A 25,751-nucleotide genomic window follows, 5' to 3' on the forward strand; every position below is an offset into this window, starting at 1 on the left:
TTTAAAACTTTTTTTTTCGAGAAGAGAGTAAATGTAGCGTAGAATATTGCATGTCGAAATGGACTGTTTTCTTTTCTTCGTTTTCTGTCTCGCAAAGCATTCTTCAGTTGTCACTTATCACTTAATTGAGAAGAATCAAGAAAGCAGTTTTCAAATCTTGTTAAGATCAACAAAGTAAGAAATGAATAGGGCAATGATATACTCGTCAGAGTGAAAAAATTACCAAAAATGTTCATGCAAAGTACATATTTCATTACAAGATGACACACATACTTATCCTTTGCTGTTAAACTCACTGGGCCAATTTGCAAATATCTTCGTACTCCACTGCCTTGAGGACTCTCCCATCGTAAGGACCTTTCTCTATCTGCACCTTGGCACAAAAGTGATCGGTATCAACCCCTAATAATCTTGCTATGGATCCTCTATAAGCTCCATTTACTATCTTGACAAGACAACCAATTTGAGGAATCACAGTTTCAAGCTCAGCCTGATCAACTCTGAGCACATGTTTGCTTTCAACCATCTCTATTTCCCCAACATACTTGTCGATCACTTTTAATACAACACCTTTTTGCTTGTAATACCCTTTATCAGCCAAAGCTTTGCTCATGACCTTAACAACAATTCCCTGATACAACCAGTAATCCTTTCTATTAATCTTCTCCTTCTTCTTCTCTTCTTCTCGCATCAGTTCATCCAATGTCGATTTCCCACCACCACTCTCTTTACTCTTCAAAGAGCCAACGGGGTTCCTTGCTTCCTTCTTGGCATCCTCAACTTCGTCGAACACTATATTTGGTCCCTCTGGTTTTTCCTCGGTTGAAAGTTTTGCTGATGAACCAAGAGAAAACCCAACCTTAGCCCCATTTTCCACTTTTAATTCTCTTGGAAGCTCAGCCTGTGAAGGTTGATCGGATCCAATGGTAGATGGCTGCTTCATCAACTGCTCTGCTTTTTCTATTTGTCTCTGTATCTCCTTCTCTTGCTTCTCTTCTTCAGCCATGTCAGACTTTAACCTCTTGTTCTTCATCCTCTCTTTGAAAAGTGTCTCAGAATCTCTATCAATGTATGTTATAAACCAACCTTTGGGTGTTTCTTCAACCTTACACTTGCCAGTCCGACCCAAATACTTGACAAATTCAGTTAGCGTAAGCCATTTAGTGGAATTCATATGAACATGATGTCTATCACTAATGTATTCATTGTAAACTACTGTAGCTGCTATCCGGCTGAACCGGTGGCTCCGCCTCATGTGTTCTAGAAAAGACTTCTCAAACTCTTCAGAGTAGCCCTCAATGATCCTATTTGGATTTTGTCCAAAGATTTGCATTTGGCGCTGGTGACTTTCACTCATGCAATGACACTTGAACCCATTCTCATCTCGGCATTGTTTCTGACACATCTGACAGTACCATCGAAGCTTTTGCAACCCTTTTGCTTTGATTCGATTAGCAATAGCCTTTGGTGTAAGAAACTCATTCTTTCCCATTGGTAATCTGCATAAAATGGTTTTCAGAAAATTAATAGTTGTTGTGAATAAAGACCAAATCAGATAAACGATGACCGAAACAAATATGGATCATCATCGATAGAAAAGACAAATTATAGAAGTACTCCTCCGGTCCTAAATGTAAGACCCTTATACTAGTATGTATAAGGGTCTTACATTTAGGACCGGAGGAGTAGTTTGTAACTATGACGAGCATTAGCACTTTCTATGAGTTGGTTATGAGATTCACCTAAGATATCTATGAACATGTTTGATAAAAGAATACCAGAGGATTAATGGACGAAACTTTGAGATATGAAACAGAAAGATCAGGTTCTTACAAAAGGAGACAATATAATTGGCTCAAATATGAAGCGGATGGTTCAAATACATATGTGAGAATGATGAAGTTGTAGAAGAAACTCTCGTTTCTGAGGAGAAACAGGAAGAATTTGTTTGCTCCTGCTTCTCCTAAGAAGCAAGATGATGCAGAGAAATATCAACATAATTCTTATAGTGATCAACTTTCAGTCATTAACAGGAGTCAAGTAAAAGAGTGAAATACAGAGTCATCCGACAAAAGTAACAACAATCATAAGTGGCAATCAAAGAGGAAACTAGGAAACTGATGAAGCTCTTTATCCTTCTCTTAAAATATCACATGAAGATTGTAAAAGTTGTTGTAAGACAGGGAGGGAATCTATTGTATTTACTATACCATCTTAGGAATCAAATTAAACTATCGTTACTTAAAGGTTGGCTCTCCTCTATGGGGAATGGTCCTGACTTTGTGTTAACAGACCTTGAAAACAATTAGTATGTCGCGAGGTTCCCAAGCTCATAAAATGAAGGGCCCTGGGACATCTTGCAGCATCACATTAGCCATTCAACGTTGGCCTCCTGAGTTCAATCCTTTAACCAACAAACCGGGAAAAATGGCAATATGGATAACAATTCATAATCTAACAATGCATTGTTATAATAAGGAGTGCCCAGAGAAAGCACGGATTTAGTTGCGGAGACAATTATGGTTGACCTCCATAGTCTTACTTACGTTAGAGAGATTGATACTAAAATCGAGGTAGCTATGCTAGAATCTGCGTTGAAGTTGATGGAGGAATAAGTGCCAGATGAATTCTTGGATTCTGTATATGAGGGGCTTAATCCGATTTTCTTTTTCTGCGGTTAATTTAGACAAAACAGAGAGCTTCCATAAGAATCCGAACCAATAACAATCTCAAAACCAACAAGTACATTCTTCTGGTATCCACGAACACGCAACAAAAAAATCAGAGAACAACACAAGCGAACATGGATTCCATGAAGCAGGCTCAACAGACAGATAAAAGAAATAAAATAAGTGAAGAGAACAACACAAGCGAACATGGATTCCATGAAGCAGGCTCAACAGACAGATAAAAGAAATAAAACAAGTGAAGGACAAGTGTACCAGGCGTCAATGCCGTCCGATATTCTGAGCTCGCCGCCGGCAGATGATAGGTACGGCCCTTGGATGTTCATGGGGAGGAAGACGATGGCAGGATTAGAAAAACCCGGTCGTTACCGTTAAGGTTACTGTGGATGAGTCTGGACGTGATGCACAAAACGGCAGCGTATGAAGGCTGTTGAGAATTCTCTAGAAGCCGTCTGCTCTTTTATACTTTTGGATAAAGGACAAAAACAATGACATGCTTTTGAAATTTATCTGATTAAATTCATAATATTTTTTTCAGCTAAAAAAATCATAATATTTTTATTAATTCATAATAAGAATAAAATTTACCAGCAATTCTCCGCTATTAGGGTAATGCCACTTCTGTTCCTTATCATAAGAGCTTATTTGATTTTTAATTTGGTTCTAAATATAAAATTTCAATCAACTCTGTCTTTTATATTTATTTTTGAAAATAATCTTTATAATAGTTACACTTGTTAAAGGTTTCATCAAATGATAATTCTAACTAATATACATGATTATTGATTAACAAAGGTATTCTAAGAAAGATAACACCTATTTATAACAAATAACTAACTCAACTAATTTACTTAATCTCCTCAAATTAGTCAACTAGTTTTTATATTAAGGATCGGAGCTAGTAAGTTTTAAAGTACTGGGGCTGAATTAATCTCTTTTCTCAATCTCTTTAATTTTTTGTCATTTTTTTATTATGTTCAGGGATTAGAAAATAATGTTATCAGTATTTTTTTTTTTCATTCTGTGTTTTTAAATTTCTCAATTGGTGTGCGGATAAATGATTATTTTTAGTATTTTAAATATGTGTATAATTTCATGATTTAATTAGTTGCTTGAATATTATAGAATTCAACTAATGAAAAAGAGACTATTATATTAAGGGGTTTTTAAATTAAATGAGTAGCATTCAATGTAAATAATTAAAAAACACATTTTTTAAAAAAAACTCATGTACGCGCAATTTTTTTTTACAAATAACTAATACTGTTAAACGAAGCCCAGGATACGAGAGAACAAAAACTCTATCTTATCTCATCTGGAAATCTGTAAGTCCAACTATTTTACAAGGCTCACGGTCTACCTCATCAGGCGGTCTATGATTGCAGCAATTAACTATGGCGGTCTCATCAGGCCAGGCCAAACCTACAGCTGTCTTGTAACTTTACGGCTGTGTTTGGGTGACACCCCAAACCATGGTTTGGAGACCCAAACTATGATTTGGGGAATAAATCACCCAAACACCCACTCAAAAACCAAAACCATGGTTTTGGCTTCAAAACTATGGTTTTGGAAAAAGCAAAAATTTTTTGCTTTTGGAGAAAAAATGGAGAGTGTGAGAGCCTATAGAATATGTATCTTGTTATTTTTTTATAAACATATTTTTTTATAAGCATATTTAATCTTATATTTTATAAATATATATACATATTAATTATTTAATTATATTATATTATGTATTATTAATTATCTTATCTCATCTGGAAATCTATAAGTCCAACTATTTTACAAGGCTCACGGTCTACCTCATCAGGCGGTCTATGATTGCAGCAATTAACTATGGCGGTCTCATCAGGCCAGGCCAAACCTACAGCTGTCTTGTAATTCTATGGCTGTGTTTGGGTGACACCCCAAACCATGATTTGGGGAATAAATCACCCAAACACCCACTCAAAAACCAAAACCATGGTTTTGGCTCCAAAACTATGGTTTTGGAAAAAGCAAAAAAATTTTGTTTTTGGAGAAAAAATGGAGAGTGTGTGAGCCTATAGGATATGTATCTTGTTATTTTTTTATAAACATATTTTTTTATAAGCATATTTAATCTTATATTTTATAAATATATACATATTAATTATTTATTAATTATATTATATTATGTATTATTAATTATGTTAATAAAAAATTTATTATTAACAATTTCATTCCTTCAAATTAAAATATATCATAAAATCTATTTTTTCTGTAATTATCATATTAATTTAGGTCTTTTTTTTAGTAATTTGTATATATAAAAAGTGCTTCTGATAAAAACTATCCAAACACTCTCACTTCTCAAAATCACTTTTTTATAAAATCTATTCTTTCCAGAATTTATTTTTCCCAGAATCTATTCTCCAGAATCACTTTTCCAAACCACGGTTTGGTTTGTCTTCTTGAATTACCCGAACCTTACTTTGCGTGTAGTTGAAGAGAAATGCTTCATGGCGGCGACCATGGTGGCCTCCGCCGCACTACCAGGCGCTGCTCCGCCTTTGCTCGTCTGCTCATCGTTTCCACCCACTGAGGGCCTAACAGAAAATAACCCATAAAACATGGCCGACAAAGACAAGCTTTTCTTCTCCACCTTGTAGCACATTTAGCCCAGGACTTTGTGAAATACTGTACCCGTTTGGATTAGCGATTGGAGAAGCAGTTTATAAGAAAAGTAGCTTATGAAAAAGTGAAGTTGGTAAAAGTTAAATTGGATATGCTGAATTGTGTTTGGATTGGAGTTCAGAAAAGTTAGTTTGCAAAAGTCAGATTGGTAAAAGTTTGTTTGGATTATAGTTAAGTAAAAATAAGTTTGGCTGAAAAATTCCCAAAATGGGTATGAGTTTTAATAAATAATGAAACATAAAAAAAATTGATTTCATATAATATAATGAAATTAAAATAATTTAATATAAAGAAATCAAATTTAATGAGTGAATTAAATTTTAAAATTTTAAAGAAATCATAAAAAATATTTTAAATATAAATTGAAACATAAAAAAAGAATTGAGATAATATAATAAAGAAGTAAAATTTAATGACTGAATTAAAATTGAGAGAAACCATAAAAAATATTTTGAGTATAAAATAAAACATGATAAAAAAAAAAAAGGAAAGCTGGTGGGACTTGCGCGTGGGACTTGAGTCTGGGAAAAGAAAGGAGGACTTGCAGGTGAAAAAGAAAGGACCTGACACGCACATTTGGTAAGCTCCTGACACGCACATTTGGTAAAAGCTCTTCTCAAATAAGCTCCTGTGTGGAGCTTATTTCCATTGAGCGTTTAGGAGGCTGAAAAATAAATAAACTCAATAGGTTTTAAACTCTCCCAAACAAACCTGTATGATCAACCCAGCTTAAATTATAATATAAGCTGCTTTTGGGTCAGCATAAATTATAATATAAGCTGCTTTTGGGTCAGCAAACGCTGACCCAAACAGAGCCAGAGCCAACTATCAATTAAAAAGCTCTCCATTACTGCTGATTCAGATCGATTTATCTGCGACTTGGGATTCGTCAACTATCTTTTATATATATGTGTGCGTGTGCATTTTTTTCTTGATGTATAAGTTAAAACCGTGTTGATCAAGTTTCTTAATAATATTTTCATTGAAACTAATTAAACTTTTGAAGAACGTTCGATGTTGCTTTGTTGACTCTCTTCAGTCAAACCAATTGTTATTTTCTGGGAATCTGCTTTACTTTTTATTGCTTTCCTCAGTGTTTCCGCTGCTGACTGATCTGGGTAACCATGAAAATGGCAAATAATATATTGAAGTCAACTAGCTAATAGGTAGTAGCCCGGTCACCCCACAAGTGGATCCTCGTTAATCAGGTGCTCTGTTATATAACTAGAGTAGTTATACACTATCTTTATTACATACTACTCATCCGGTCCTTAATATAGGACTTAATTATTATGTTGGTTTTGGTCTTAAATATAAGACCCATTTATCATATTTATCAATTTTATCTAAATTACTCCTATAGATACTCCCTCAACTATAATCAAATAGAAGAGGGGGATGGGGTATTAAGAAAGATAATTATGCTGTTTTATAAAAGACGTGTCATATTTCTTATAATTAACTAACTTACCTAACTTCTTTAATCTAATCAAATTAGTTAAATGGGTCTTATATTAAGGATCGGAGGAGTATTAAATTAAGGAATCAATTTAGAATTATAAAAATAAAAGGAATGGAATATCAAAAAGTCTCAATACTAACGGAATCATAAAGTTAATTTATTACAACTCTGATGGTGCAGACTTGGTGAGTCCATGGGTTATATATTCTCATCGCTTAACTCCTGGAAACAGTTTTGCAAGATTGCTCGTTGGGTCTCTCCCCTAAAATATCAGGACCTTTTGCATGATCATGTATGGAGTTAAGAGTACAATTGCTTTGGGCAATCATGAATCATATCTTAGCTCTTATTTGCTTAACTTGGTTTTAGATGTTTTAACTTATATAAATGCAGGCTTTTTAATGATGATATGGTGACTAGTCATTTGAGAGATTATATTAACTCTAAACTTAAGTTAATTAACTTTAAACTTAAGTTATTAAAAAGACCCAGAGTTCAAGGTTTTTCATATGAGTAGAAGTAGGATAGAATATCCATTGGCTGAATAAAAGAGGAAAAAAGAAGTAAGATATCATATATGTACTGCTACCTCCTGTTCTAATTATAAACCTCATTTGTAAACTATAAACAAAGTCTTATAAATAGAACCAGAGGTAGTACAAAATAAGAGGCAAGCCAGAATTAACTTGAAGATTAAAATAGGGGATTAAATTGTTCCACAAATGACAAAGTTCAAATATTTGGAATCAATCAATTATACAAAAGGTAGTGAAATTAACAAAGATGGTACTTACAGAATTCAAGCTGTGTGGCTTGAATGGAAAACAGTTATCAGAGTTATTTATAATAAGAAATTATTTAATAAAATAAAATGAAATTTCATTGATCTGTTATGAGACTAGCAATACTAGCTGCATGGTAGTAAATATTGGGCTTTAAATAGTGTCAAGTTGGGGGTAAATGGGACCAAAATGTTGAGATAGATGTGTTATTGTTATGCAAGAAAAGATAAGACTTGTAGTGAAAATATTTAAGAAAGAGCTGTCATGGCACATATTGAAGAGAAAATTATAAAAAATTGTTTGTGATGATTTAAACTTGTATAAACTACAAAGAAGGCTATTATATTGGACTTGATATATCTTAGACAGTATGGTTTCATTTGATAAGAAGTATTAAAAATTAAGGACAGGGATTTTGAATGAGAGATTACTTGTTATATGGGATTAATCAAACCTATAGATGTAGGATTATATAATATCATGAGGAGAGATGGTATTCCTCAATTTTACATATATGGGTTTGACTAATCCCACGTGACAAGCAATCTCTCATACCATATACTCCTCCGGTCCTAATTATAAGACCCAATTGACTTATTTGAGGAGATTAAGGAAGTAAGTTAAGTTGGTTATTTATAATAAATAAGTGTTGTTATTCCTAAAATATCTTTGTTAATTAAGTATATTGGCTAGAACTATCATTATTAGAAGGATTATCTTGGAAAAAATGTATAAATATAAGAGACAAAATGGATTGGGGTCTTATAATTAGGACCAAATAAAAAGTCAAATGGGGTCTTATAATAAGGATCGGAGGAGTACTATTTTAATGATTTTTCTAAGGATTTGAGAGAGTGACACATCATGAGATCTATGTAACTATATAACTGATCTCATGTCGTGGGATAAAATTTGTTATATATATGTGTGTGTGTATATACTATTTTTGATTCTAATTATAAGACTTTGTTTATAGATTATAAATAATATTTTATAATTAAGATTGGAGTTAGTATATATTAGGTTGAACAAATAACATGTTAATGGCTTAGCCCGCTTTGATATACTATCACATTTCGGCGTGGCTCCATGCTTAGGTTTATTGAGCTATAAGTTTAATAAACTTCAGAAAATAATTGGATAATTTCATTTGTTAGCTTATTTTAAGTAATTCTGCATTGTACAGTTAAATACGTGATGAAAGTTTTATATCCTAAGACATAAAAATACTTTTGAGGTAGGTTTCCAAACACCCAAAGGGTGGCTCGCCTACCACCTTTTTCCCACAGGATCCTTTTGCCTCAGAAATAGTGTTCCTCCACTTTCTTGTTCTTATCTCAAGTTATATACCACGTGTTAAATAATAGCTTGATTATGGGACGACAAATAATTTTCCAAGCTGATAAAGCATGCAATTAGATCATGGTCCAAATTAAATGAATGTGCTTGGATCACTCTTTTTGACCATGGTGTTTGGATTAATTAATTTAATGACTAATAATGACTAATGAGGCATATAAGAAACGTGGCAAAAACATCAAATGCAAAAATATATAAAATAAATAGGTCAAAGCAATATATAATAATTATACTACTATTTTTTTAGTTAGGTTAGTTATTTATAATAAATGAGTGTGTTGTTTTCCTTAAAATATCTTTATTAATTAAGTGTGTTAGCTAGAACTACAATTCGATGAAACTTTTACATGTGTAATTAGTATATGAATTACTTTAAAAAAAATAAATAGATATAAAAAATAAAATAAATTGGAGTTTTATATTTAGGATTATTATTTTAAATATCAAACTAATTCAAAAGCTGGAGGTCGAATCTTGATGTGGCTGCTTCTTATTGGCTAGCCAGTCATCGTGCTCCCGCTTAGCTTATTCATCTTCATGGCAGTTCGGCTTCACACCCAGAACAGTAGCCTCAGGAGTAATCCAGGAACTAAAACGCATGCAGATTCCCAGAAATTCAGTGCTTTGACTGAATAGAGTCAAAGTTGAAGAAATAGTTTGAACGAAAAAGAAATATCCATCAAAATTTTGTATATGCTCACACACACACACACACACACATGCGTACAGGTAGTTAGTTAATGAACCAAAGTCACAAACAAATCGAGGTGAACCGGTCGCCGAGAGCTTAATTAATTAATAGCTTATCCAAAGTTTCCAATTTCACAGAGCAAGATCGACGGGTTATAAGACGATGAAGAAGAAGAGCTTGTCATTTTGGTCCATCATTCCCAAACTATTTTCAGTCAGGTTTTTTGACTGAAGACGCCATCATGAGTAAGGCTGCGGCGCCGTGTGGTGGGGTGGCGGCTCGCCGCCATGAAACATTTCTGGATGCCTCATAAAGTCAAATTTGGTTAATCTGTCATAAATTAGAGGCAGTGTCTTGTTTTTTCACGATTGATAGCCCTTTATCACTGGTGTAATCGAAAATGGGGCTGGCAAGAACCCTCTATCCACAAATGAAGAATTAATAAAAGAATATATTACTTGCCATTCTTAGGATAAAAACTAGTTTTATTTTTAATTTGATTTTAAATATAAGATCGTAATTTATTTTGTCTCTTATATTTATTTATTTTTATCAAAATAATTCTTATAATAGTTACACATATTAAATGTTACATCAAATTGTAGTTTTAGCTAATAAAGTTGATTAGCAAAGATATTTTAAAGAGGACAACACTTTGTATTATAAATAATTAACTTAACTAATTTTTTTATTCGACTCAACTTGGTCAACCAACTCTAATATTAAAAACCAGAGGTAGTAAGATATTAATTTATTTTATCTTTTATATTTATCTTTTTTTCCCTCAATCCTATTAGCTCACCTTATAAATTTTTATACATATATTTATAAAAATCTAACGTAATATAAATAGTTAAGAAAGATTAGATAACATTTATTGCAAGTAAGTGCTTTATTTAATTTTTTAAATTTATCCAAATTATTTAATTAAGTTTTTATATGAAGAATAACCAATTCCCTTTGGTTCAAATGTAAGGCATTTTTCTAGTTAAAAAATGTAAGTGGATTTTTATTTAAAACACAACTATTATAATTAGGAGTAAAATACTATAACCTCCCTTGCATTTTGTCTTAATTACATACACGTCTCCTTGATTTTGAAAACATACACTTAAATCCAACCTGTTAACTTCGTTCAGAATATTTCAAAAAGATTTTTTTAAATTTAAATTTATATTGAAATACTTTCTATTTGCTAAATTACCCTTCATAATATTAAATCTCAAAATCTTGGTTCAAACTATATTGAAGGATTTAAGATTTTTTCCTTTACCTTAATTTTATTTTTTCATTTTTGAAAATTTTTGTTTGTTTAATGTTTTTATCGTATTGGGCCAAAAAATTAGGGGTGTTCATCAAGCCCGCTAGCCCAATATGCCCGCCTGAACCCGCAAAAAAAAAGCCCTGCCCATGGGCATTTTTAGACTGGGCATATTATGGGCAGGGCTGGGCTGCGGGCAAGATATGCTGCCCTGCCGTTTGGCCTGCCTGTGATATATATTTATAATTCTTTTTTTTTGCCAGAAATACTTATAATGATATATAATATATATAATAATATGTATTATTTTCCCCTCTTCCATTTGCCCTAGATACATTTAGTAGTATGTGTAATTCTTCCTTCTTAGTATCTTTTTAATGTTTTTCTAATTTGGTTTAGTATCTTTTAGTTTTTTTTCATTGTTGGTTGTCTTGCAAAGATGCAAAAACAAACTCACTTTAGTGTTGTATTAAAAGATATATCTATTTAACACAAATCAAAGTTATTGATTTGTTGAATTTATTGTTTATTCAAGTATTTATTTCTTTATAGTTGTTATAAGATACCCTTACTTCAACTAAAAAATTTTTCACCAGGGTATCATTATTTGGACTTGGAAGCCCGCCCTGCCCAGCCCGTTATTACCCAACCCGAAAATGGTTAGGGCTTCTATGAGCAGGGCAGGGCAGTGGGCTACAAAATGCAGCCCGCTCATCTTTCGGGCCGGGCATCGGGCAGGGGGCATGGCCTGCCCAGTCCTGCCCATGAACACCCCTACAAAAAATTAAGTTATTTAGTTAATGTAAACGTAAATTTAAATAATTTATATAAGTTTTCAAACTCGCAATATATATTATGTGATAAGAAAATAAACATTCAAAATTTTTTCTAGCCATTTAAAAAATATTAAGTTTCAATGTTTCTTGAGAAACTAAAATTATATAATTCTATAATATAATTGAAATTAAAAATTTGGAAAATACATGTATTATAATTATTTTTGTTGTATCAAAATTATTTTTTATAGATATAGATGTTTAAATAACATTTATATTAAAGAGGGATATTTTGGTCAAAATAAAAATTTAAAACTCAAACTTAACGGTCAACTAATGGTTAGATAGATATAAATTAAATCTTAAAAATACAAAAGAGGTTTGTGTAACATATATTTTAATTCGAAGAAAAATTCATATACATTTTCAAAATAGAAAGGAGGTTTCTGTAATTTAAGTAAAATAGAAGGGTAGTCAATGTATTTTACTCTATAATTAAATAGCTATGGTTATATTTTTTAAACGTTATCTTTATTTAATACCAAGTATAATTACTTTTTTATGATAGGAAATTAATTGTAATATATTCCTAATTAAATTTTTAATAAAAATATTAATTACTCACAAACTTGTATAAAAAGAAAAGAAAAGAAAAAAAAGGCCGATTATTTATAAACTATGAGCGGCATGACTCATTCCCCCGCCCCATGTCAATGTTCAGCGCTCCTTTTGTTTTATGTTTGATAAGTTTTAAAATTTTAATTATTGTGGAAGGTCAACAGAAATTTTAATTATTACTTTTAGGAAAATTGGGGAAAAATTTACCACAATACTTAAAATTTGTTTAAAAATTCATAAACCTATTTTCAACTAGCATACTTTTTCCTTTCTTTTTTTTTATATATGTAAAGGAAAGAAATTTGCACAAATTAAAAAAGATTGTCCTTAAGATATTTTGGGTTAATATAATCTTTAGCCTTTTAAGTTTGTTTTTATTTTAGGTTTAGTCCTTTAACTTTTAAACTATAACTTTTGGTCTACTAAGTTCTTTTTATTTAAAATATTAGTTTTTATAATTTAATAAAAATTTGAACTATTTTTTTTTAAAAAAAATCAAAATCTATGATTTAAAACTTAAAAGACTAAAAGTAAAACGATAACAAACTTGAGAAACTAAAAAATATATTAATTTTTTTTGCCAAACAAGGTCAATTTTATTAACAACCCAAAGAAATAAGTACAAACACCACCCACGGAAGGCAAAATAAAAGCACTAAAAAAGAAACCTAGAATCTTATAACTACATTAGGCAAAAAATTTTGTCACAAGCAATTTTTCAGGACGTTTCTCTTATTTTTATTGTTAATTTAATAAGTGTGGGCAAAAAAAAAAAAAGTAACAAATTTTATTTGAAAAAAATGAAAAGCCTACAAGCCTATTGATTATGCGTGAATAATTGCCCTCACGAGAGACACATGAGGCAACCCACATGCTATTCCCCCCTCTCTCTCCAGTCCCCACCCCCAGCCCATCCCGTCACTCCGTCGAATGAGTCCCTGTGACTCGTGCCTTTCAGGCCATGCTCCCAACCGTTGAGCCTCGCACTTCAACACTATAGCAACCCCTCCTCGCGGTGGCCGCAGCGCCGAACAACTAGAAACTCTTCGAATCTTTAATCAATTGATCAATTAGTCCAGGTTGAGCTTTTGCTTTCTTCAATTTTTTCTTCTGGGGTCAGCATCTGAGCACTTCTGGGGCTCTGAATTTTGCCTTTTAATCTTTTGGGCTGATCGTTAGATTCGGAAGCTAATCTTCTCAACATTTGAGCGAGGAAATTGCGTCCTCTTGTACAGAGAAGAATGAGGGCAGGGAAAGGGAATCAGGAGGACGATGAGTACGAGGAGGAGGAGTTCGGTTCTAAAAAGGAAGGTCCTTCGTCTACGCCTAATAGCAATAACACCGGCAAAGGTAGTTCTTTTCGTTATTTATCATCTAGTTTTACGTGAGCGTTAGATCCGGTTATTGGGTATTTGTTTTATTGGTACGAGGTCCTATTTTACTTGTCGATTTATTCCGTTCGTAGGCTTATCTCATCATGTTACCTTTTTTTCCCCCCCTTAAATTAATTTTCTTTCTGTCCAGTTATCTTGTAATTACAAACCACGTTGCAATTTCTGTCAGTCAAGTGTTAATCTTATCTGGACAGTCCTAAAATTTTTTTGGCTCTGTCTATCAGCGTCTGTCAGAAAATCTGCATATTGTTGTTGCAAAATAGTTCTGTCCTCTCTGACCTTTTTAGCTTCAGATTGTATTTGTTTTTCAATATGCTGAATATCATTGGCGTTGTTTTGGCATAGATGTTGAAATTAGCCATCGGCTTAGAACTTCAAGGTTTGTTAATCAGAAATGTTTGGTCGACTTTTTATGCTGTCTTACCTTGTCTGGGAAAAAGTTGGGTGGAATTAACTTGTTTATGTATAAATGTATGTATCATTTCTGAGTTCTTGCGCAATTCTTTACTGTCGCCTCTGGATTAGTTGGAGTTCTTATGTTGGGAAGCGTGGTGTTAAAACAGATACAAAAGCTATTGATAAAGCTAGTGCTATAAGATCGAAACATTCAGTTACTGAGCAGCGAAGGCGGAGCAAGATAAATGAGAGGTATGTACAAAAAATTGTTCTTTGGGCCTCAAGAATTTGGTGGACCATGTGTAATATTCAAGTCATTGATTATGGTGATGATTTCAACTTTCTCATCACCATAAATGAGACTGTTATTTTTCAAACAAGTGTTTGGGCACGAGTGATATCCTTGATGGTCCATTAATCTAAATGTATATATGCTTGTGCTGAGATTGATAGGTTTGTCGTTGAAAGTAAATTTCTGTGCCTCTCAATTAAGCTTCAACAGTCTCAAAACATCAGATCTCAGGCGTAAATTTATTGATTTTGTTCGGACATTTAATCACTTTCAGAGTAGCTGTTAATTTAATTATTGCAAAAGGTTAACGACGTATTGTAGGACAAAAACAAAAAAGGGTCAGAACAAGTTTCTCATGTAGTTTGTGTAATTTGTATTTTATGAGGTGCAAAGCAGGTTAATAATGTATTGTAAGACAAAATCATAGAGATCAAATCGAGTTTCCTATGTTTTATGAGGTGCAAAGCATATAATGTTATCATATAGGACTTGGAGGCCAACAGAGTTATATGTTGCACCGGCACTACATAAGCACTCTGTAGCATATCTTGGAATTTATTTTTCTCTTGGGAAGTTTACTGCAATTTTCTGGTATCAGTTCTTGCAAAGAGTCATCACGCTGTAGATTGATGAAAATTAACCCCTTGCTTCAGATTCCAGATATTAAGAGATCTCATACCTCATAGTGATCAAAAGAGGGATACTGCATCATTCCTATTAGAGGTATGTTATGAGATGGCAATCGCCTACTCAAACTTGTTAAATCGACTTAACAGTCATATTACGTGTTGACTTTTCTTCTTCTTCACTTTTTTTTTTAGGTCATTGAGTATGTCCAGTACTTACAAGAGAAGGTGCAAAAGTATGAAGGTTCATATCAGGGTTGGGGTCAAGAGCCCACAAAGTTGATGCCTTGGGTAAATGAAAGATATTTTATGCTTGCTTATTGGTTTGATATGCCATTGACTTCATCACACGACTGCGGTAGCTAATGTGCTCATTTTTAAATATTTTTTCTACAATGTGTGGATGAATATAAAATGAAGGATAATTTAATCATGTTTACATGGTTTCTTGGCCCTTTATTTTTTTTTTTAATTTACTTAATTTGATTTATGATATTATTCATTTATACAACATCCTAGTTCTGTGTAGTTCTGGAATACGATTACCCGCATAACATTTTTTTTCCCATTTTGATTTTCTGAAATTGCATTTCATGATTTGATTTGAAATTTGCAACCTTGTTATTGTTACTCAATGAGAGGAGACGAAAGGGAGATGGAAGAAAGAGATCAAATGTCTTGGTTGAATTGGGGAAAGTAGTACTTTGCGTGGTCAAATTATTTGATCATATTTTACATTTCATACTATTTCAGAAAGCAATCTTAGCCGTTGGCAAAGAGAAAACAAAAGAAAGAAAGCAACCTTAGTCTTTCTTCTGTTTTCATTGTTCAGAATATGTGTGACATCAATTTAAAGTTTGCAGCTTATTATACTTGAGGAGAGGTGGATAAAGCAGATGCAACTATCCAAATAAATTGTGGAAACCACATTGTGTTCATCTCTTGTTTTTTTTAACTCTATGTAAAAGAGTTAAATTGTATAGTTGTTTGTTCTACAGAAACCATGATGGGACGCTTGACCAACACATATCTGAATGGACACATGAGCAGATGAATCAAAGAGTAGATAGAAAAAAGTTAAGAAATTTGGATAAAAAAATCGAATTTGTCTTGTTATATTTGTCCAAGATCCAGAGTTTATCAGAATTTTTTTTATTATATCAGTTACGGACTGGTTTTTAGTTCTCTAATTGTTGGGCTCTTTTTTCTGGTTGAACCATTAAATTTATAATGGTTTAGTTTGCTTACATACCTCAATGGTACAGAGAAACAGTCACTGGCGTGTTCAAGGCTATGGCCAACATCAAGCTGTGAAGAATGGTTCTGGTCCTGTGTCACCTTTTCCCGGGAAGTTTGATGAAAGCAACATTAGTGTCTCTCCCACTGTGCTCAGTGGCTCCCAAAATACGATCGACCCTGAACAGAGCAGGGATATTATCAGTAAAACAGTGGAGAGGCAAGCTGAGTTAGAATGCAAGGCAGTACCTCTTCCAATGCCTATGCATGCAAACATGTCTGTTCCTGTCAGAAGCGATGGTGCACTAGCCCATCCTCTTCAGGGGCCTGTTTCTGATGGGCAATCAGCTGAATGTCCAGCCAATAGTGAACCTCAGAACCAACAGGAAGAGCTGACAATTGAGGGAGGAACAATCAACATCTCAAGTGTATACTCTCAAGGGTGGGTGGTTGCTAAAAGATGATAATTTTCCTTTATCTGTTGCCATAAATATTTGGTATTCCTTTTCATATTATTAATATTATTATAAATCATGGTTCCCTTGTTATATTTTGCAAGTCTAAGCCTGCTGATTTTCTGTTTTGAGATCTGCTACTTTTTAATTTGATACTTATTGATTCATTATCGTGATCTCATGCCCCTTTTATCTTTCTTGAGTTGTGAAATTCTTGATGTGATCAAGGAGAAGAATTATCAAGTGGGTCTTAATGCATAATTGGCCTAGTGATGGTTCCTTGCTTTTTGAAGAATGCAGTAAAACCTCTAGGACCACTAGCTGCTGTTTATGAATTAGCCATACAGCATTTCTTCCCTTAGTTTTTGTGTCGCTAAAATCTGAATAGAAGTTGAATGTTTGTGTGTGGGATACTCTCTTGGGTTTGTTCAGTTCAACATTTTAATTTTATGTTATGCAAGAAACATGTGTTGGAGAAATGGGTTTCAAGCTGGTTTCCTCCTTGTGCTGAAGTTTAAAGTGTAATTGATGTTTATAAAGCACCAATCGTGTGTGTAGACTGATGGATAATTGCAAGCAATTGTTTGTGGTATCCCGAGTATCTCAGTTGATTGAAGTAAATGATATGAACTTGAGTTCTTGATTCTGATATATATTTTCTTTTGATTTGATTTTGAAAATTTTGTTGAATTTCTGGCCTTTGATGTTGAGTGAAATAAGCATGCGGCATTTGTTATGCTAATGTGGTTGGTTTTTCAGCTCTAATGATAAACTTGACATATTTGATGAACAGGCTGTTACACAACCTGACTCAAGCGCTACAGAGTGCTGGTTTAGATCTCTCACAGGCTAGCATTTCTGTTCAAATTAATCTTGGTAAGCGGGCAAACAAAGGACTTGGCTGTGGGACATCTACTTCTATGGTATTATAACTCGCTCTTAAATGTGACAAGATTATTATTCTTATTCTACCGTACATTGTTGGCGTTATGGTATTGCCTACTTGCTGGAAACGTGTCTTGGGAAAACATGAATATTCAATACGCTTGGGTATGTCCGTATACCCATTATAAATTTAATCTATTGACAACTATGGCCTCTTCATTTTTCAACCCTAATTCCTCATTTCTGTTTGCTGTTGCCACCTTATCCGTCCTCTACCGTCCGCCCTCCTTCCTTAGCCTCTGTTGTCTCCATCATCTTTTGCCTGCGTCTTCATCTCTCAACCTCTCCCTTAATGGCTTTGGCCTCAAATCTGCTTGTGGCTTCACACATTGTGAAGTTTCAGCGTATGGTGATGGCAACAACATCGATGGATGACAGAGCAATGACAATCATTGAACCCTATGTCTTCCCTCTCCCCACCTTCTATTATTGCTTCCCTCTTTCACTTTTGCTGATCAATCACTGACCCGCCGCCTGACTAAGAATGAAGCTATATCACCACCCAAGCTGCCATCTCCTCCTCCTCCATCACTCCTCACATCAAAGTGAATGAGTTTTTCCATTTGAGTGTTTTACTGTGATTGTTGCTGGGTTTGGTTTTGCTGGTCGTGGAAGTTTTCCTGATGGATTTTTTGATGGTGGATGGGTTTTGGTTGGAGGAATTTTTTTCTTCCTGAGAAGGGTATTTTAGTAATTTCATATTATAATTACTTTTCCCAATTAAAAACTATGCAAGACTTCTATGTGTATCCCAGACATGTTTTTAAACTCCACTTTCACTTCCCATCAAATACCCGAGTATACCAAACAGGGAAAATATGTATTAACATTTTGATGACAAATGTTTATTTTAATTGGTGTGTGAGATACCAACTGAAGATTTTAGATGACTTGTTGTGATTGGTCTGACAGAGTTAGGCTCTGATTTTTCTAACTTAGAAAATGGACCGATACACTGATAAGATACATTAAATTATGAACTTCAGTATTTGTGTTTTAAACTTAAACTAGTTTTAGGACTTAATAGTATGTAAACTAGAAGTAGGTTCTTTTTTTTTTTTTTTTGCCAACGTAAATTAGAAGTAGATTACATGTTAGAAAACTTAATACTCTAATGCTTGCATTTTAGCTTAGGCTAACATCTCGTTTTGTTGTGCAGAATCATGATAATATGCCATCTAGCAATCAAGCAATGGCACAATTTAGAGATGCAGGCAACGGAGAAGACACAGATCAAGCTCAGAAGAGGCTGAAAACGTAGAGAATGATTTATGAGCCTATATTTCATCCAGAATTCCCCTAGCTTCTTTCTGACATGGCATATCTGTCGAGGTTACTGTACATCCTTCCTTTGGGTTTGTGGATTTTCACCCATTCATGAAGTTCCTTTTAGAACTACAAGCCTTAGAACTCACTATTATTGGTGGGGATATTGAGGTTTCTTATGGTGTAGGTATGCCATCTGTTTTCTAGATTGATTGGTACATATAATTAATTCATCACTGTTATTGAGCTTTCGGGGTGGGAATTTTATCAATCTGTTAGGTCCTTGCTACGTACGGTTAAGGGAGACTCCTTGTAATGCAGTCTTTCATAAACTCTGCAGTGAAGGCGGAGGGAGTGGATTTAATTTCAGAGGATGTCATTTGGTAATAATCTTAATTATGCCCTACAACTTTTCAAGCGAGCTAACTGAGTTTCATTCCATTGGCTTGCAAATGTACGGGGGCAGTAAAATTTGCGGAATTTTTCTTTTTAATATAGCTATGTAAATAGGTCATATGAGATTTAATGGTGATTCTCCTAAAAGCGTCTTTTAAATTCACACGTATTCAAACTTGAATCCCGTATTTGAGCAGCAAAAGTCCATTTTCCTAGAACCAGTGGTGAACTTATAATGATTTAGTGCTCTTAGTTTAAGTAAATGGATAATACTCTTAATGATTTTTAATATAAGACTTATTGAACTAATTTGATTATATTAAGAAAATTATGAGTTAGTTAATTAATTATAAGAAATATGATTTTTTTAAACATTATAATTATTTTTCCTAATATTTTTTCTTTTTCTTACTTAATTGTGGTTAATGGATTATTTATAAGGTTAATTTAGAAAAAATTGATAAATATAATAAATATGTTTTATATTTAGAATCAAAATTGATTTAATAATTAAGTATTATATTAAAAACCGGAAGAGCAGTATTTGACAATACTTCTGTGTTTGATATGAGAGAAATGGAGGGTATGAGAGGAGAAAAAAAATTTAATGAGCTTAATCTAAAATTTTTTTGGAGAAATAAGGTTTTAAAATTTTAATAAAGAGAAACTGTAAGATAAAAAGTGATAAAAATTACTTAAAAGCTTTTAACAATGCTACTTTAATTTTTTAAATCAACTTCATTAAAACTTCTTCTTTCTTTCTTTTCTTCTTCATTTCTCTCATAGCGAACGGAGCCTTAAAAAGCTCCAATTTAATCATCATTCTTATTGAGCCACTAGAAAATACTCTTCTGGTTCTATTTATAAAGTACTTTCAACATGTTTTACACATACTAAGAAAAATATTAAACTGCATTAACTCTTTATTAAAATAAAGTAACTTTCTAACTTTACTCTTATTTAATATATACCTTTTTCTAAAAAAAAAACTATCTACACTATAATAAATGAAGAATAATATGATACATTCATGTTAAAAATTTAATGAAGTGACTTATAAATAAAACAAAAATTTTTTTTTTCTCTACTTTATAAATAAGACTAGCGAAGTACTGTGAAATTGAACACTTGAAAGAAAAACCCAGTATTGTATTGTCAGATAGGAAGCAATGTTTTCAAGTGCTGTTGAAATTCAAGCATGTGGCAAATTGTGAGCAACCAGCTAGATTTAGGAATTCAAGAGAGGCCTTCTTCCCTGGCCAACGAAATTCATGGAAGGTTTGGTCAAATAATTCATTTGGAATACTGATAAGATTTGTGCAGTTTCTCAAATTCAGGTGCTTGAGCCTTGGAAGCAGCACAATAGACGAATCAAGCCGCGATAATGAAGTACATCCTTCGAAATTTAACCTCCCTAGATTTGTGAGCAACACAAAATGTGGCAGCTTCTTTAAATATTTTGAGCCAGAGAGGTTCAAGCTTCTCAAATTTGGCAACCATATCTGAGTAAAGCGATCAAACAATAGTTGGTGCCTGTTTGGGAGCACAGTAATTACTAATTCGTCTCTTATTATAAAATCTTTGTAACTAACTTGCACACTTAAAAAAACAGTTAAAATTAGTTAAAAGTAATTAATATGTAGTAAATACAATTTTTTTTAAATATACCCCTATATATAAATAGATAAATATGAGAGAGTAATAATAAGATAAATGAAGAAAGAGAATGTATTAAATGCATTAAACTAGGGGTAAAATAGGTAATAATATATTAAATGTTCAGACAAACTTAAAAAGGATCTTATAAAAAGAGACAAACCTATTCAAAAAATTGGATTTTATAATAAGAGACGAAGGGAGTATCTATCATGACCTTTGTTTTGGCCTACACCCATCTAAACACTCATATTTTGGTTAAATCAATTATGAAATCATTAACCAAACACCTATATTTTGATTAAAATTAATTAGATATCCTCCACCAAATACAATTCTTTTTTATCAAGACTAATATCATTATTGGTTCTTACACTTTGATCAAATTTTAGTTTTGATCTTATAATTTTAAATCGTTGGTTTTGTTCCCTATACTCAGTATAAGTATAGGTACCAAAATTAAAAATCGTTAAAAATATAAAGACAATTTCTTATAAAATAACTGTGTTTTTGGGTTGATAATTGATTTTAACAAGTACTAGTATAACTCCTAAGACATGTTAGATTTTGAATCAAGAAATATGACATTCTTCACCTTTTCACACGTCCATAGTTCTGTGCTGCTGCTATCAGACATGACTAGTTCCACAAGTTGATGAGGTTGAAAATTTGAGGGCAAAAAAGTAAAAGGATATTTATGCCATGAAATATATCTCAATGAATTAGAAAGAAAATAAATATTTCCAGAAAAAATTATTTTATGAAATATAAGGAGCCTAAGATTACTCATTTTCCATAAACTTTCAGCTTTCAACGGACGGCCTTTCGGATATTCTTCATTCAAGATCACTGTAGCTTGATTGTGTGCAGCTCCCTGAATATAACGAACACATTATATCATAAATTGAAAAGCTAAACTTAGGAACTCTAAATAATGTTATATAAAGAAAATAAACAACTTTAGAATAATAAACTATCTTCATCCCAAAATATATTCCTTTCCTCAATAAAATTTCTCCTCCCCTTCCTTTTCATAAGATATATTTTACAAGCTTTTCATGTTTCATGATATAAGATCTGTTTTCTTTTATGAAAAATAGCGAAGCATTTATTAATTTGCTCTTCCAAAAATATAATGGCTTTCATTTACTAAGGTTTGCGACAATATTAATTGTAAAAAGATAAAATTATATTAAAAGCAATCAAATTACAGCTTTGAAATGTCACACTAAATTATGAAAAAAAAATCAGAACAATCAACTAATTTTATCCAACTTCTTTAATCTGTGTGATCTGGCATAAAAATATCTTATAAAAAGAAACTGAAAGAGTAATTTATATTCTATAATAAAATAGAGGTATATTCAGCATCCTGATCTTTTTTTTTTGGGTGTATTCAGCGTCTCGATGCCATTTTTTCATTTACATTTAACACCCTGATCAAGGTGTTGGATGTACTAAAAAAATAAGATCAGGGTGCTGGATACATTTGAGAAAAAGAATCAAGATGCTAGATGTACCATTATTCTTCTATAATGTTATTCACATCTATAAGATGTCCACGTTAAAAAAAGAAAAAGAAAAAGAATTAATATGCAATTGTTATCTTCTTTAGATCAAAACTAACTAACTAACAATATATACACACACATGAATGAAATAACAATTTACTCATAATAAGCAAAATTTTAAAAATAATACTTACATTGTTGCTCTCCATCACTTGACAAAAATCATCATAACACCATATTCTGCTCCTCTTTTCAAGTTCAGCAGATTCTCGTCGAATAATTTCTTTACCCATTTGTTGCACATAAAATGCATTTCTATTCTCTGATCTGATATTGTTACTAATGATTTATCGTAAGAACTGTAATTGGTTCATCAACACAAGACATTTCATAATTACTATGTAAAATCTCCTTCACACATTCAATCTTCTTCCCTCCGAAAAAACATGCAATATCTAAAAAAACCTCTTTCTGCAACTGATTCAGTCCATCAAAACTTCTTCTAAGCGCCATGAAAATTGAAGGCTCAATAACTTTCTGCGGTTCATTCAATCTAACATGCCATTCTGATAAACTTTGGCCTCTCAACAATGAACCTAATGATTTAATTGCCAATGGAAGGCCACCAGCAAATTTAAGTGCTTCAAAGGTCACTTCTTCATAACCTTTCATTGGATAATCACATCCAAAAGCAATCTCACAAAAAAGTTGAAGAGCTTACTCCGTGTTTAATAGCTCAACTTTGTGAATTTCATCAACTTCGATCATCTTAAGGATGTTCTGGTCCCTTGATATTATGATAATTCTACTTCCTCTTCCAAACCCATCTTTGCTTCTAGGAAAAGATTTCGACTTTTCTATCGTATCAACATCATCAAGAACTATAAGCATCTTACGTTGTCCCAGGCTTCTGCAAATGTTGTCCATTGAATATACACATTCTTGTTTTAAGGTTAGACGTAGAAGTACTTTTTCCATGAAGAATTCATATTCACTTACGTTAGCAAGGAAACATGAATCATTAAAGAGGGAGATCTTGTTAAACACTTGTTTCACAAGAGCTGTTTTGCCTATTCCTCCCATTCCACAAATCCCTATGGATCGGACAACATCATTGGTTGAGTTTAAATCCAAAAGCCGTATTAATTTTTTAAAACGATGAGATTGTATCTCCACTGGAGATATGGAGCCAGATTTGTCCATTTCTTTAAGAGTTTGATCAATGTCTTTTATCACTGTCCTGAAAGATCAAGGGACAAAACAAGAAAAAAAAAAAGCTCATCGATCATCAGAACATCAATATGATTTCTTCATATCCAACCAAATATATATACACATAGAACTAAATGGATATTACTACCTCGTGTTCTTAATATAAGATTTAGAACTAAGTTATGGATATTAAAAAAAAAATAGTTATATTAACTATTTATAATAAATAAATATTATCTTCCCTAAAATGTCTTTGTTAATTATGTGTATTAGAGCTACTTAATAGAAACTCCTTAAGATGTGTAATCATTATAGGCATTATTTGGGACAAAATAGATAAATATTAGAAACAAAGTAGATTAGAATTTTATATTTAGAATCAAATTAAATTTTTAATTAGTTTTTATATTAAGAATCGAAAATGTAGTGCTTACTTATTTTCGTTGCCTAAGATTTTCAATGCCTCTACAACAACTTTTCCAATGACTCGTTGCTGATCTCTCCCGAAGAAGATGAAGAGAAAAATTAATAAAACTGTTACGTACGTTCGCAGGCTGCAACGATGTGCTCCTACTAAAAATACAATCGTTGACCAGGTATATTTCAAACAAATATTTCCTATCCAAAATATTCTGAAGGATTTGATTGATTTGGCTGGCAATAATACTGACAAGATAAGAAGATTTTGTAATCAAGAGTTCAGATCCACCTTCAAAATATTCATGAATGTTCATCTGACATCATATAATATTTACGTGGATGGGAAAAAAAAAACCCTGGAAGATTCTAAAAGGATACAAAATAATTAATTAGCAAACGTCCGATAACCTTACAGATATATAAGGATGGGGGCCCACTTCTTCATGGGGTATTTTTGCACGCAAGCGAACATTATGATGCCAAAAGCATATTTGCAAGTACTTCATAAGTAGATTTATACTCTAAAATCAATGCAACAGCTAAGAGAAAGCTAAGAGAATGTTGCTTACTCATCTCGTACGACCAAATCTTCACGTTGGGTAAATACAGTGGTAGCTAGCCATCTTTGCACCTTTATGAACTTGTGAGAATCTCGTTCAAACTCTTGTATATTCTGAAAAAAGTAGCTATTTCGTACTTGAGACGGATCTAACTTGTAGAAAATTGGCAGAAAGCTGTGACCTGGTGTGTTCATGCACTCAACCGCCATGGCTGCAAGTTCCTGCTGGGGGCTAGTTGAGACAATATATTTTTGGGAGAAGAGAACCACATAAATCTTGTATTTCTCTAAGGGATGTTGGTCGGGATTAATGGATTTCCAGGAGTAGCCGTTATTAGGCAAACCCCTTCTATTTAGAGCGTCAGAAAGATCTCGAACAAATGAACAAGTATCCTCAGAAATGAAACTTAGATACACGACATGATCACTTCTCCAGATACTTGCAGAAGTTAATGAAGATGATGTTGAAGAAGATGATTGGCTACTACTCTGCAAATCCATTCAAATTATAGTAGAACAACCTTAGTTACTCAAAGGTTTGTTGTTTCTAACAATGTCAACACAAATTACAAGATCCATTATCTTCCAGTTCGGTATTAGTTCATATGCTATCAAAATCAGTTTTTTAAAAAAGGATTATTTGGACTTTTAGGACATCCACATTCGACGTTGTGTGATGTGAGCTGTCCCCTGTCGGATTAATTACAAAATTTGTATGATGTATTATACATGTGGCAGTTGTGGGTACAAAAGAGAGGGTTGAAGGATTATTCAACAGATTGTTTTTTCGCCATTGATTTGGTAAACGGATATGCTCTTTCATAGCCATATTAAGAGAAATAGTAATTTAATTATTTGTAATAAACATGTGTTAGTTTTTTTTAAAATGCCTCTTGATAATAATTTGCATTAAAAACTATGTACTTATTAATTTATAAATAGGTTTAGAGGTGTATTTGGTCGTCTTAGATATTTATACATACGCACTGACATTTGACTTTGCGCAAGGTGACAAATAATTGCAAAATACTAATATAAACCGGCAGTAACCTTTTGTGAACAGCCCATTAAGGGGACAAACTACAAAAATCGTATG

The 25,751-nt window shown here is 32.7% G+C and overlaps 3 protein-coding genes across 4 annotated transcripts; 1 reads left to right on the forward strand and 2 right to left on the reverse strand.

The window, feature by feature from the left end:
* Positions 1–270: 270 nt before the first annotated feature.
* Positions 271–2,999, reverse strand: LOC114758660 (KIN17-like protein). 2 transcript variants are annotated; one of them, XM_028947727.1, is made up of 2 exons: positions 2,943–2,999; positions 271–1,499 (listed from the first exon to the last, which is right to left on the reverse strand). In XM_028947727.1, exon 2 carries the CDS (start codon positions 1,490–1,492, stop codon positions 293–295), a length of 1,200 nt encoding a protein of 399 aa, XP_028803560.1. In that variant the 5' UTR covers positions 1,493–1,499; positions 2,943–2,999; the 3' UTR covers positions 271–292. The 2 variants fall into 2 exon arrangements, with proteins under 2 accessions (XP_028803560.1, XP_028803561.1); XM_028947728.1 differs by lacking the exon at positions 2,943–2,999 and adding an exon at positions 2,295–2,496.
* A 10,207-nt stretch (positions 3,000–13,206) lies between these two features.
* On the forward strand, positions 13,207–19,322 carry LOC114758594 (transcription factor BIM2). The gene is made up of 8 exons (XM_028947649.1): positions 13,207–13,370; positions 13,471–13,641; positions 14,249–14,333; positions 15,027–15,096; positions 15,195–15,290; positions 16,265–16,677; positions 17,484–17,613; positions 18,795–19,322. Exons 2-8 carry the CDS (start codon positions 13,533–13,535, stop codon positions 18,894–18,896), a joined length of 1,005 nt encoding a protein of 334 aa, XP_028803482.1. The 5' UTR covers positions 13,207–13,370; positions 13,471–13,532; the 3' UTR covers positions 18,897–19,322.
* Positions 19,323–23,181: 3,859 nt separating this feature from the next.
* LOC114758627 (TMV resistance protein N-like) lies at positions 23,182–25,156 on the reverse strand. The gene is made up of 2 exons (XM_028947695.1): positions 24,666–25,156; positions 23,182–23,704 (listed from the first exon to the last, which is right to left on the reverse strand). Exons 1-2 carry the CDS (start codon positions 25,154–25,156, stop codon positions 23,182–23,184), a joined length of 1,014 nt encoding a protein of 337 aa, XP_028803528.1.
* Positions 25,157–25,751: the final 595 nt, after the last annotated feature.

Source organism: Neltuma alba, unplaced genomic scaffold (assembly GCF_004799145.2).
Source record: "Neltuma alba isolate B1F8T4 unplaced genomic scaffold, ASM479914v2 tig00010740_pilon, whole genome shotgun sequence".
NCBI classification, from domain to species: Eukaryota; Viridiplantae; Streptophyta; class Magnoliopsida; order Fabales; family Fabaceae; genus Neltuma; species Neltuma alba.